General features: G+C 53.8%; 1 protein-coding gene across 1 annotated transcript in view; it reads right to left on the bottom strand.

Annotated features, from left to right (window-relative positions):
• The window catches only part of CTNNBL1 (catenin beta like 1), a 48,067-nt gene extending 39,104 nt beyond the window's left edge, over positions 1–8,963 (bottom strand). The window contains 2 exon segments of the mRNA XM_080558656.1: positions 1,905–2,093; positions 8,805–8,963. Coding sequence (XP_080414782.1) covers positions 1,905–2,093; positions 8,805–8,834 — 219 coding nt within the window. The 5' untranslated portion in view covers positions 8,835–8,963.
• Between the last annotated feature and the right edge of the window lie 3,621 nt (positions 8,964–12,584).

The raw sequence follows: 12,584 nt of genomic DNA, 5'->3' as shown, positions 1-12,584 counted from the left end.
TGAAGCTTTCTGCTTCTGACATATTACAGTAAATTTCCATTAACAGCTTAAGCCCACAGGTAGTTTCATTTCAGAAGTCCATTGTGCCGTTTCTTTTTGTAGGTCTACGTTTAACTGTCCGGAGTTTATGATCTTTTGTATTTTTCTCACTCGGATAAGCTTTCACTTCTATTTTAAAGTCTTTTTCTAAAGAAAAAAAATAAATCAATATTTTACTCCAGTACTTTCTTTTTATTTTGGAAAGTCTTCTAAAGCATTTCTCAGCTGGCATTGTACATTTACTGTACGTTAGCAGTACACCCTTAGCTACCTCCCTGTTACTTTCTTTCCTGCTTTTAATGTACAACTTTTAATTAAATATTGCTATCCTAGATTTTCTTGTGTAAGCTCTTCCTTCTTCTCTTTTCAACTTTTTTATAACCACTATTACAGAGAAGTTCTCAAAACAGAAAACAAACCAGGCCTATTCACATCTTATGCCAAGCTGCGTGCACTGTTCACTGCTAAATCAAGAGCTGTTTCTGGTATTAAGGATTCTTTACACAGTGACTTGAAGCAGCAATCTCGTCTGAGATCGAAAAAAGTACCAATTTCTTTAGCAAACTGCATTCCAATAATAACAGCAGTCCATGCAAAGATAGCTAAAGACTTCCACTATTAGCGGATTTCCTACTTCCTCAAGTTCAGCCTGCCTCAGCACTTCACAGCTCACGTCGCCATCCCATTCAAGTAACCAGTGCTACAGCACCCACACCATATTCTTCCTTCAGGGGAATTTCAGTCCACAAAGGTACTGTCACAGACGCTGACACTGCTTCTCTCTATTGTATTTGACTCTTTTTTTAATACATATCACTGTAGTATCTCCATTAGGATCTGCTTTTTACGCATCCCACATTACGGTGTCCTACAGATTAGCCTCCTTCCATCAATTTTACTGATACAAAGAATATTCTGACGGCACATGGATTAACTGAGCTCCAAGATAATAAGCAAGAGATTCAGGTTCCAAAGAAACCTCGGACCCCCAGCCCTTCAAGTGCCTGGATGGGAGAACTTTACTTGACAAAGACTTGCACACGGCAGGAAACCAAAAGACTCTAGCCCGTCAGCAGGACTTCTGGCTGCATCCGTTCATCCTGGAGCTCAAATGCTACAGAAATCCTGCGTTATCTTTCTCAACTAGCAGCAACTGTAATGGCAATAGCTCAACGTAACAAAAACAAACAAGGGAGATTTTCAGAGATGAATGCTAGCAATGCTGTACGCAGAGGACAGGGATATTTTACAAAGCTACCTGATTCTGCAGTGGTGAGTATACTTTTTTTTTTTAAATCAAACAGGACACAGGCAGCAGGAAACAAATATCTTCTAGATTTATACCAATCCATGTGTCACATTTATAAAGTGATCTTTTCCCTGGCCCTTGGCAGAAAGGCCAGTGCTGCATTGGATTTCTGTCTCCAAGGCTTGAAATCATTTACCCTTGACAGCTGCTACCCCCCTCCTCTGACCCAAGACCTTTCTCGTGTAGGAGAATGTTTATTTGCTGCTGCAGCATAGCTGGAAAGAGGGGGAGAGGGAGAGAAGCTACATGGCTGGGGGTACTGATAAAAACAATAGAGTTAGAAAACTATTTAGAATCTAGAAACTATTTCCTAAATATATAATTTAAAAGGTGAATTGTGTATTCCTAACCTAAAACAGAGAAGGATTGAAAGCTTTTTTTTTAATTATTATTATTATCCCCCCCCCCCAGTCACCTTCTTTAGACCTTCAGAGGCTCGCTCTGAAAGCAAAACCACCACCTTCAGTTACACATGGCACGTGCCACGGTATGAAATGGAAGTCACGGAGAAGGGATCTAGCTTCTGCGTATTTCCCATAGGACACTAGTGCTTTACCTCCTCCTCTTCCTCTTCCCCATCCCTCTCAATTATCTGAAGGAGCTTCTTCTTCTCATCATCTGTTTCTTCCAGCGCAACAGGCTCCTCCTCCCTGTGACGGCCGTGCTCTCGTGCGCTAGCTTGTTTGCGACGTGCTTTGATTTCTTCCTCCTCCTCATCACGGGGTCTTTTTGTCCCTCGGTTAGGCTGAAGTCAGAGAAATAAGGTGAATGAATACAAGCCTTCTGTGACCCTTTCGAACCAGAACAGCAATACTACAAGACATATTGAGGAAATTCTAACAAGTTATTTAAAACATTTGCTTACACAATGCTTAACAACTCTGAAAAGTGGAAAGGAAATTAGTTTAGTGAAGTGTAACATCACATGACGGGATGAACCGCTCTGCCAGGAGCTATGTCAACATCCTCCCTTGTCTGATCTATGGGTACGATTCGTGGGAAGGTATCTTCATACGGAACCGATCGGTATTTCAAAGACAAGAAGTGGTCAAACCGAACTGCTCAGTGGCGGTACGGTGGACAGCCTTAAGGATCTAGAACCAGCTAAGCTGAGATAATCTCACATTTTACAGACAAGACCAACGCGCTCAAGCATATGGCAGTGAAAGCTGATTTTTCAACCCCCTAGTACATGAGCTGATGTTGAATTCATGCACGCATCCTAATTCCCCTTGACTTCCCCCATCCCTGCATTTAGGTTTGCTAACGGTGAGTGTAGAATCAAAGCCCGTTTTAACGCATGCAAGTCAGGAGCGTTGTTGCTTGCTGCGATTCTGCAGGGGTTTGGCACCAGATGAAGCAGTGATTTGCTTGGAACAACCTATTATTACATTCTAAAATTTCCACTTAATAGACAAAATTAAACATAATTTGTCAGGGACAAGAAAAAGTCCGTTAACCCTAGTCCCATGTTTTAATTCAGACAAAAGGGGATGAAAGCATTTGAAATAGCAGGAAAAACTCTCTTCAAAACCAACAAAACCACTAAATTTGGTCTTGCTCACATTTTTTTGAAGGACAACCAAGCTCGAATAGCAGTATTCTATGCTCTGTAGCTACAGAAAAGGAGAACTTCATTCATTATTGTCTAACAAGAGTCTGTGTTAAAACATAGAAGGTGAGAATATTTTTACTTTCTGTTTTCAATCAGCTGCTCCAGCTGCCTGGAAGATGATTTCCTATTTTATTAGGTCTAACGCTTGTCCAGCCCATTTCGGAATGCATCGTCTGGCACAAGGAGCCAGCTTCTCTGCTTCGGGGGTCCCTTTGTCTAAAATCCCCAAAGTCACGCCACGCTTTGGTGACCGTAAGGTCTGCGTTCTCACCGAGACTGAGCCAAAGTCAGGAAGAATCCAAGAGAACTTCAGAACAAAGGCGCAGAGGGCACAGGCGAGCCAGACAGCAGACTCACCGAGAGCACGGTGTGTTTTCAGGGGTATCTGTGCCGTGCCCTTTGGGAAAGGTGCCCAATCGAGGTTCCCTGACGTCGGGATCACAAAAGCTCAGACAGCAGCGTACAGCCCGAGCTCGTGCTAGGTGCTTGCTGCTAGCCAGAGCTGCTCAAACCCGGCCGTTATCTGCCTTCCCCCTACAGCTCCGCTGCTGCTTCCATTACAGACGATACGCTCCTGACATAAGCTCTTCTGCAGCGCTCCCGTGCACCCTTAAAGCAGTTACTGAGCTCATAATTCAATAGCTGTGAAGCAGCAGCACGCCTGGAGATTCTTCAAAATGAAAAAGTTATTTGCTTGGAGTGTGGGTTTTTTTCCTTAAGCAGATTCCCGTTACTTATCTTCCGGGCACATTAAAATATAATTTCACATAGATCAATTTTGAAACAAATACATCACTGCCAAAAACCAATACTTTAAACCGTTCCCAAGCAATTAGCAACCCCATTAAAAGAAAGAAAAAAGAAAAAGATGCTTCTAAATGACTTCACCTAAGGAAAAATCTTCAGTAAACAGATATTCCTTGCTCGATGCCCTCAGTAGCACCCAAGTTCCTGTCCTTCCCCTTCCTGCTCAATAGTACCCAATTCATTCTAAACTCGCTTCGACAGATTAATATTACAACCACACACAGAAATTAGCGACGTACGTCCTGACATTTACAAGAAGAAACCTTGCAACATTTGCCTTGGATGTTCCTCGTTTAAAGTCTCAGAAAATCATTCCTCGCTCTCATTTCTAAACGCTAAAAAAGAACCAAAAAAAAGAAAGAAAAAACAGATAAGGAGATAAGGCTGCGACTGCAGCGAAGGACCGCAGGAGCTGGTGGTTTGTCGGACGCCGTGTGCCATGGGCAGGGACTGTATCACCAGAACAAAATCTAAATTAAAACTCCATCACGAAACCAACCCCATTTCCTCTAAGTACACAAACCCACAGTAGCAGCATTTACGTCCCGTCTCCATCTCAATTATTTCATCCTTTTTCGTATTTATGCGTTGTTGGGGAGAGGAATCCTCTATCACACACCAGAAGTCATTATGACAAACTGCGGAAGTGCCCAGCACGCCGTTATTAACGCTGCCGACGGATTGCCAACAGACAGTAATTGAATTCCCAGGCAAGCGTTATTAAGCAGGCATTAAGGTTTTTCCTTTTGTTATTGATGTTTTGCTAAACCTTGCTGAGAATATTGCGGCTTTCCACCCGGCACTGTTAAAACCAAGAAATCACGGCTAAGTGAGACACCTGTGCTTCTGCTCGTTTCACAGGAGATGCAGAGCCACCAGCAGCTGATTTAAGAGGAGCATTAAACTTCTGTTCGTTGGTTTTGTCTCCGGGTTGCATTCGTGCTCTGCAGGATTGTTAGCAGCCCACGGGAATTACGCACATCCATTGCTGGGCTCAGACTGGTGCGCTCTGTTAAGCAATCCCATAGATTGTGTCTAAACGCATTTGTTTAAATAATTTCGTAGCTTCAAACACATCTACTTAAGTCTTAGCTTTCTGGTAGAAAAGGGAAAGTTAACTGTTTAATAAATAAAGCGTGGGCTTCTGTTTTACTCAGTTGTGCTAAGGTGCATTTGGCAAGAAGCTGGAATTCATTACAAAGTGCACAAGGAAAGCATTTTAAATTGCATTATTAGTTAAGCTTAATTTTGTTCCTATTGAATGCAGCGCGTCCCCAGAAATTCATTCAGGAGACATTTCCAATTAAATCTAACGCTGGTCCCACCACACACAAAAAACAGGAAAGGGTTTAAAAAACAACAAAAAAAAGTAAAATGCAATAAATTAAGCAAAATGTTGATTGGTAAAGAAGAGATCTGTCCCTCCGCTGTCCTTCAGCTGCAGTCGTTCTGGGGCTTCAGTGAGGCAGCCAGCCCTTCGTTACAGACGGGCGCTGGGAGCCCCCGGTGGCAGAGCCCCGGGCCCAGGACGAGCCCTCATCCCCACCGGTACGGCGCTCGAGCAGCAGAAGCACGAGCGCTCCTCTTGCGTGTTGAGCAGGGGAGAAGAATCACGCCCTAAACCAACCCAGGGCCCCTGCCTCGCCTTCCTCCGAGCAGCGATAACGCATCAGTGCCAAGACAAAACACCCTTAGGCGCGTGAAAGCGTCGTTCAGACCTCGCCTTCGTCATCGGGAAGCTTTAGAGAAGTCTCGCAGAAGGAGCCTCACGTTACCAGGACGTCTGTTTTATAAGTAACCTCGTTACTGTGGAGCTCTGAAGTTATTTGTTAGCGAAATCTGAAATAAATCTTCCTAAGTGACGCAGCTGCTCCCGAGGCCGCGTCTCCGCCAACTGCAACCTGCCCAAAAGAGCCACTGTAGGGAACCACCCGCTAGCTGCCAGGGCAGGAGCTCCGAAAGCAAGCCCTAAATCTCCAGGGGGATCTTCACTAACTTCTCGATTTTGCTTCCAGCACCTGCGATGAACCCGGCTCCCATCAATCTTACTTTTGGCCTCTGTTCCCGAAGCACAGCACTCCTGCCCGGCCCACCGCCGGCTGAAGGAGCGGCTTCCAGGAAAAGCCGGGAGCCTCAGGAGGTCTGAGAGCACCCGGTCACACAAATGAAGGCAGCTGAAACGAGAGGCCTGCGCAGGCTGCCCCCGCACGGCTACAGGTTATCACTGGAAGAGAATCCCTTTCCTCCCCGACTCTGCGGGCACGCAGGTCCTCGAGGCAGCCCGCCACCGTGAAAAGCCCACGGATCGGGAAAAGGCACGAAGGCAAAATTGAAGTTTCCTCTGCCCATCCCACGTTAGAGCTACCATACAAAGATCAGAAAGAAAGCGGTACGTAATGGCAAAGAGAACCGAAATCACCTCCTTTACTGCCTCCCAAGAGGATTGAGGGAGAGGTCTGAAAACAACCGGAGTTGGCTTTGTCCCGAGGCACCCGCTGGAATCGGAAACCAGGCCCGAGGATCTGGGCACAACAGCAGCAACATTTAATCAGCAGTTGAGACCATCTGCGAGTGTTTTGCAGCTACACATAAAGTTTATGGGCTGCCGAGCTCTGCACAAGCTGCCAGGTGCTGGACTCTGCTGGGTTGTAGCTCCTTGCCGCGGGAGGTTCCTTCCCCGCCCCGACAGGCGCTTGGTGCCGACCTGCGGCACGGCGCCCGAGACCTCCCAGGGGTGGCTCTGAGGGAGAACAGCTTTTTGGTTAAGCAAGGGCACAGATTAAGCGTTCAGAGGACACAAATTTCAAACACCACAAGATAAAGGTGGGGTTTGGGTTGTTTTTTGCTGAGGGGAGCTGAGAAGACCAACTCATTCACAGCAAGATATTAAGATCAGACAGCACCCATTGCCCAGCCCGCCCCTCTGACGGCCGCGGCCGCCCCTGCAGCAAGGACGGATGAGGACGCCCCGAACCTTCATGCTTCTCCAGCTGAGAGGAAAGAACCAGAGCTCGGCTGTGGCTAACCCTAAAACAGACAAACCTGGAGCAGGTCAGGAGCTGGTTCAAGAGCCACCACGCCAGCCTGGCCTCAGAAGCAGCAGCGCTGGCAGACGGGCACAGCAGACAGCTTGCAGCAACGCTGCATTTGTCCGATCTTACCCTGACCCACACAAGTCGGCGACCTCGCTGCCGCAGAGGCACAAAGGAGCCTGGTCCCGCTGGATGCCACCGGTGGGCGGGTGAGAACGTTCGTGCCCAGCGTCCTGCGGGCGGGCCCTGCCCGGCCGTCCCTGCAGCAGCAGACGCCCGACCCTCACCACGTGGGCGCCGGTGAAACCCGTCCCGTCCACCTTCTGCTTCCATGTCTCAGCCGTGAGCAGCTCCACAGAAAGGGATCGCGTTCTCTCAGTATCAGAGATACGGACGGATTTATCCACCTCCTGTCTCTCCCCCACTTTCACTCCTTTCACCCTTCTGCCTAACTCTGGAAGCCTGAACCCTGCAGCGCCTGACGTCCAACATTTAACCCGGAGCATTATCCCACCTGCTGGTGTGAAAACGTGTGTGTTCGCTGTCAGGTGGGAGCGCACAGAGCCAGGACAGCGTCCTCAATATTCAGCTGAAACTCGCAGAATGTTTTGGCCCACAGCTCCAGAACAAGCTCAGCAGCAAGGAAAGGCAGCGCCGCGGTACCTGGCAGCCGAACAGACGATCTTTACCTACAGCTTCCACAGGGCACAGCCCCGTGGTGCCACAAGCAACGACCCACACTGCGGGACAAAGAGCTCACCCAGCAGAGGGCTGTGCAGAAATCAGCGCGACCGAAACGTGACGGCGCGCCTTCCTTCTCAGCAAAGGGAATCCTGTAGGCTTCGTGTTTTCAGACCAAGAGGAAAACAAGCAAAAACCCAAACTAGAACCTGATTACAAACTAAAAAAACAACCGAAGTTCAACAAAGGTTTACCTTTACAGGGTTTAGGTATAAATTGTGTTGCAAAGCAAGTAAATGGCAGCATCATTAACAGTAATGCTGCAGTGTTCTTCACCTCAGGTAAAGGAACATGAAAAATGATCATTCTAATTTCATACTGAAAAATCAACAGGAAAATCGTACGTAGAGAAACGCGGAGGCAGACCCGAGCTCAGGGCAGCAGGGCCGTGCTGCCAGTGCCACGCAGCCAGGGCAGGGGGACGCGGCCGACAGCCAGGCCCAGTGCAACGGGCAAGGCGAAGCTTTACAGCAGGAAGGTGATGTCCCAGAGCTGGCACACGCAGGGATCACAGAGTCACAGAATACCCCGAGTTGGAAGAGACCCACAAGGATCATCGAGTCCAACTCCTGGCACCGCACAGGTCTGCCCAAAATTCAGACCATGTGACTAAGCGCACAGTCCAAACGCTCCTTAAAACTCTGACAGGCTTGGTGCCGCGACTGCGTCCCTGGGGAGCCTGTTCCAGGGGGCCACCACCCTCCCGGTGCAGAGCCTCTTCCCGCTGTCCAGCCCAAACCTGCCCTGCCTCGGCCTGGCCCCACTCCCTCGGTCCTATCGCTGGTCACTGAGAAGACCAGGCCGGCGCCTGCCCCTCTGCGCCCCTCACAAGGAAGCCGCAGGCCGCGACGAGGCCCCCCCTCAGCCTCCTCCCCCAGGCCGACCCCGCCCGGCGCCCCCGGCCGCCCCTCACGCGCCTTTCCCCCGGGCCCGTCACCCCCCGCAGGCCTCCCCTGGGCTCTCCCCCAGTTCCCCGCCCCCTCTGACCCGGCAGCCCTCACGGGAACGCTGCCCTCACGGCCCGGCCCCGGGTCTGACGCGGGGGAGGCCCGGGGGCAGCCTCCCACACCGGGGCCGCGTTCCCTGCTCGGGGTTCGGGGCCTCGCCCCCGGGCAGGGCAGCGCGACGGGCCCCCGAGCCCGGCGGCGGCCCCGCGGCCAGCGCCAGCCCCGGGCAGCCCCGTTACGGCGGGGCCAGCAGCGGCAGAGCGCCGGGCCCGGCACCAGCGGCCCCGCCCGGTGCCCGGTGCCGGTGCCCGCACCTGGTAGCTGAGCAGCTCCCCCACGTCCATGGCTCCGGCCGGGCCCCGCCACCGCCCAACTGTCGCTAAAGCCCGGGGCCGCGCGACACCGCGCCGTAAAGCGCGCGGCGCAGGCGCGCTGCCGGGGCGCCGCTCCGCCGGAAAGCGAGGCGGGAAGGGCGCTGCCGGAAAGCGAGAGCGGCGCCACACTGCCGCAACGCAGCGCCATACTGCCGCAAAGCAGAGCCACACTGCCGCAAAGCAGCGCCACACTGCCGCAAAGCAGCGCCACACTGCCGCAAAGCAGCGCCACACTGCCGCAAAGCAGCGCCCCCCGCCCTGCAGCACGGGCAGGGCTCCGGTCCCGCGGGCCTCACGGGGCGGCCGTGGCGGGCGGCCTTCGCAGCCCTGCTCCGTCCCCACGCAGCTGTCCCGCGTGGTTTCCCTTCCCTTTGCTCTTAGCCCCGTGCCGTGAGCCTTCAGGGCGCTGGGCAGGGCACGAAGCCGTACTGCTGTCCAGGAAACCCAGCGCTCAGCGGGTGCGGGGGGCAGGATTGAAGAGCGGGGAGCTTCATCCGTTAGGGGAGCTGGAGCACGGGGACAAAACACTGGAGTAAAAACCAGAAGCAGAAGCAAAGCCGAGCACGAAACACACCCTCAAGTAAACACGGGGACGGAAAGGAGCAGCAGCCCTCGGTGCTGGGCTCCGGGCACCCCGCTCACCGTGCCGCAGGCTTTGGGGGGCGCGGGGCGAGCCCCGCTGCTCGGCCTGGCCCCGAGGCAAACCCGGCACCGCCGCCCGCCAGCAGCCCGGGCCGTGCCCCTGCCCCTGCCCCTGCCCGTGCCCACCGCCCGCGGGGCCCGGAGCCCCGGCGCTCCCCCACGGGCACGCCGTGACCCCGTGGGGCCGGCGCAAGGCAGCCGCAGGACCCGAGCCCCGCTCCGCAGGGAGACGCTGGGCGCGGGGGCTGCGGGTGCCGAGGAGGAGAATCCCTTTTTAATTTTGTTCCTCGCTCGGTTTTCAATCCAGATGCCTCAAGATCTAATTCCGAATAAATAATTGTACTGAGTAACCCAGGTCCCCCGGTGATTAACTAAACACACTGAGGCTCGCCGAAATTGAATTAGTGGTGTGCACTCAGCCGTTATTACCCTCCCCACGTCATGCATATTAATGAGGGGTTATTAAGAAATGTAAATGATGCCTCAGGGGGTTGGGAGTACAGGGGGGTGCAGGGCGGTGGGGGCTGATATGACAAACCATTAGGAAAACAGCCTGATTGAAGCCACTTTTTAATTATGTCAGATCTTGCTCTTTCTTGGGTGCAGCAGTGTTTCCGGATGCTTTCGTTTTTATTAAAATGAGAAAAAGGGAACAAGTTATAACTGGAATGTTAAATTAGCATTTCCAAAGCAGAAAATCCGCAGCCGTTGAGCAACCCCTCGGTGGTGGCGGCAGGGCCGGGGGCTCTGCGGGGCCAGGCCCCTGCCCGCCGGTGCCCTGAGGGGGGGTCCCGCAGGTGCAGGCCCCCACTGCCCCCGGCTCCCCTCGCAGCACCACGGCCGGGCGGGGGGAGCAGGGACTCGTCCCTTGAGCTTTTGCCCCCCGGCACCGGCTTCGTCCAGCTCTGAGCACAGCCCCACTGCAGCCCCCCCCCAGCTGCTGGTTCAGCATCACTGGCCAGGAAAGAGTGAATGTGATAAAACTCATGCATTTTAACAGGTCCTCGCAAGCGCTCCCCGCGCCGCAGAATAAAAGCTGACAGGTGCAGCTGAGTTAATCAGGGTGGATAATGGAGGGAAAGAAAGAAATCTCACACCAAATTGCTGCAGAAATCATGAGCCTGGGCTCAAAAGTATCCAATTAAATGGGGATGAAGCTTAAAGGGGAAGGCCGCGGGTCTCCGAGCCCACCGTCATGCACAGGTTTCGGCAGGGGCCATGTCCCCCAGGCAGGAGGGGACGTGGGGGGACCACAGCGAAGCTGCCCCCACCCCACTGCCCCGGGCTGCGCTGCCGCAGGAGATGGTGCCTGTCGTCTCTCGGTGAGAGGAAAGGTCCCATCCTGGTGCCATTCCTCCAAAAGTCAAAACTGGACCAAAACTTCTCGATCTGGCGGCCATGGGACCATGAGTGCAGCGCCCGGCACGGTCAGAGCTGCTGCGGCCCCTGAGGAGCACTAAGCCCATCGCTCCGACAGCTTCGGGAGGGCTGGGCTCTCAGACAAGCTAAAAAATGTGCATTTAATGTAGTCAAGGCCCATTACTGCGGCCGATGGAAATCTGCTGGCATTATAGCAGTTTTATCACTGATAAATCAGACGGCCCAGGATGGTGAGCGCGTACAGGAGTTTGTTAGTATTCAGGTCTCTCCGCACTGATAGCTTCATAACTCCAGACTTGCCTCTTAATTGCACCCGTAAGTGTTGAAATTACTGAAGGGTAAAATGCAAATGGGCTGTAACCTTTCCGGAGCTCACCCCAGCACCACCGCGCGGGGCTCTGCGCCGAAAGGGAGGCGCTTGTGTTTTTTTTCCCTTTCTCTTAATTGCTGACAGAGCTGTGCGGCGAGTCCTTTCCAAGGCCTCATTACGGGAGAGGAAAAACCCTGCCTGTGACCGCCGGCGAGTTTTGCCCAAGCAGAGAGAGGAGAGGGGCTGTGGGGGGCTCCACGCAGCCCCCTCGGGCCAGCCCCACCACGGCGGGGCTCGGGCAGCCCCGGGGAGCAGCAGCACACGGACAGGCCTGTGAAGCAGGCTTCGAACGTACTCGCCGCCCTGTGCCCACACCGTGTCTGGTCTGTAGGATCCGGCTGTACCTCCCGACTGCTCTTGCAGAGGAGCCACGGCCCCACTGCGCATGTTGCAGCAAACGGAGAGACCCCGCTGCGCCCCAGCGTGCCGGCCTCGGAGCCCGGTGGGACGGTGCCGGCAGGCGGCGTGGCGCAGCCCAGCTGGGCACCGCGGCCGTGGGGTGCCGGGCGCCGGGCAGAGCGCGCCCCGAGCCCGCCAGCACCGCAGGGCGACGCGGAGGTGCCGGTGCAGGCGGGAGAAGCCAGCTGTGGAATTGAGGCTAATGAGATTTTCACGAACCTGCGGTTTTGCAGGCGGTGGGGGGGACAGGGCCCAGCTAATTAAGGGGCAGCGACCTGTGAAATCAGGCTGGGGTGTGCGGGGCTGGCCAGCGGGCAGGGGGCCGGGGGGCGAGGTGCCGGGGAGGGACGCTGGTACCACGGCCGGGCTGCTCGCCCTTCCCGCGGCTGCTGCCTGCCCGCGCCGGTGCCGCTCGCTGTCCCGGCACAGCTGGAGCCTCGGCGCCGAAGTGGCACCTTATTTATGGCTCTGCTTCCCCGAGTTAAACTCCAGAAAGTGTGACAATCAAAATTAAAGATTTCTCCAGAAAGCCAGCCTGGGGGGAAATCACTGGTGAGGCCGATGGAGATTTCCCAACGGTGACTTTTAAATTAAAGGGGAAAAAAAATTCTTTAATTTGGCAGCGTGCTTGGGATGCAGCTCACTGGGCACGTTATTATCCAGCTCAGCAAATGCTCCCAGAATTCGCTCACGCTCCAAATTGCCGATCTCTCGGCGAGGCAGCGCGTGCCTGGGCTGCGCCTGCGTGCAGCACGGCGGGGCCTGGCGGCACCTGGCTGTGCCCCCCCAGCCCCTCCCGGCTCCCTCCGTGGCACAACGGCCAAAATCTCGCTCCTGCCCAGGGCTTGCCCTGCCCTGGCGGCGCAGCCGAGCCCCGGCCCTGCTCGTGGTCCCTCCTTGTATTTAGTGCTGCAAATTAAAATTGAGCG

This window comes from Anser brachyrhynchus (genome assembly GCF_964034855.1).
Source record: "Anser brachyrhynchus genome assembly, chromosome: 16".
In the NCBI taxonomy this organism is placed as follows: domain Eukaryota; kingdom Metazoa; phylum Chordata; class Aves; order Anseriformes; family Anatidae; genus Anser; species Anser brachyrhynchus.
The sequence above is the reverse complement of the archived record's forward strand: the minus strand, read 5'-3'. Positions and strand labels throughout refer to the sequence as shown.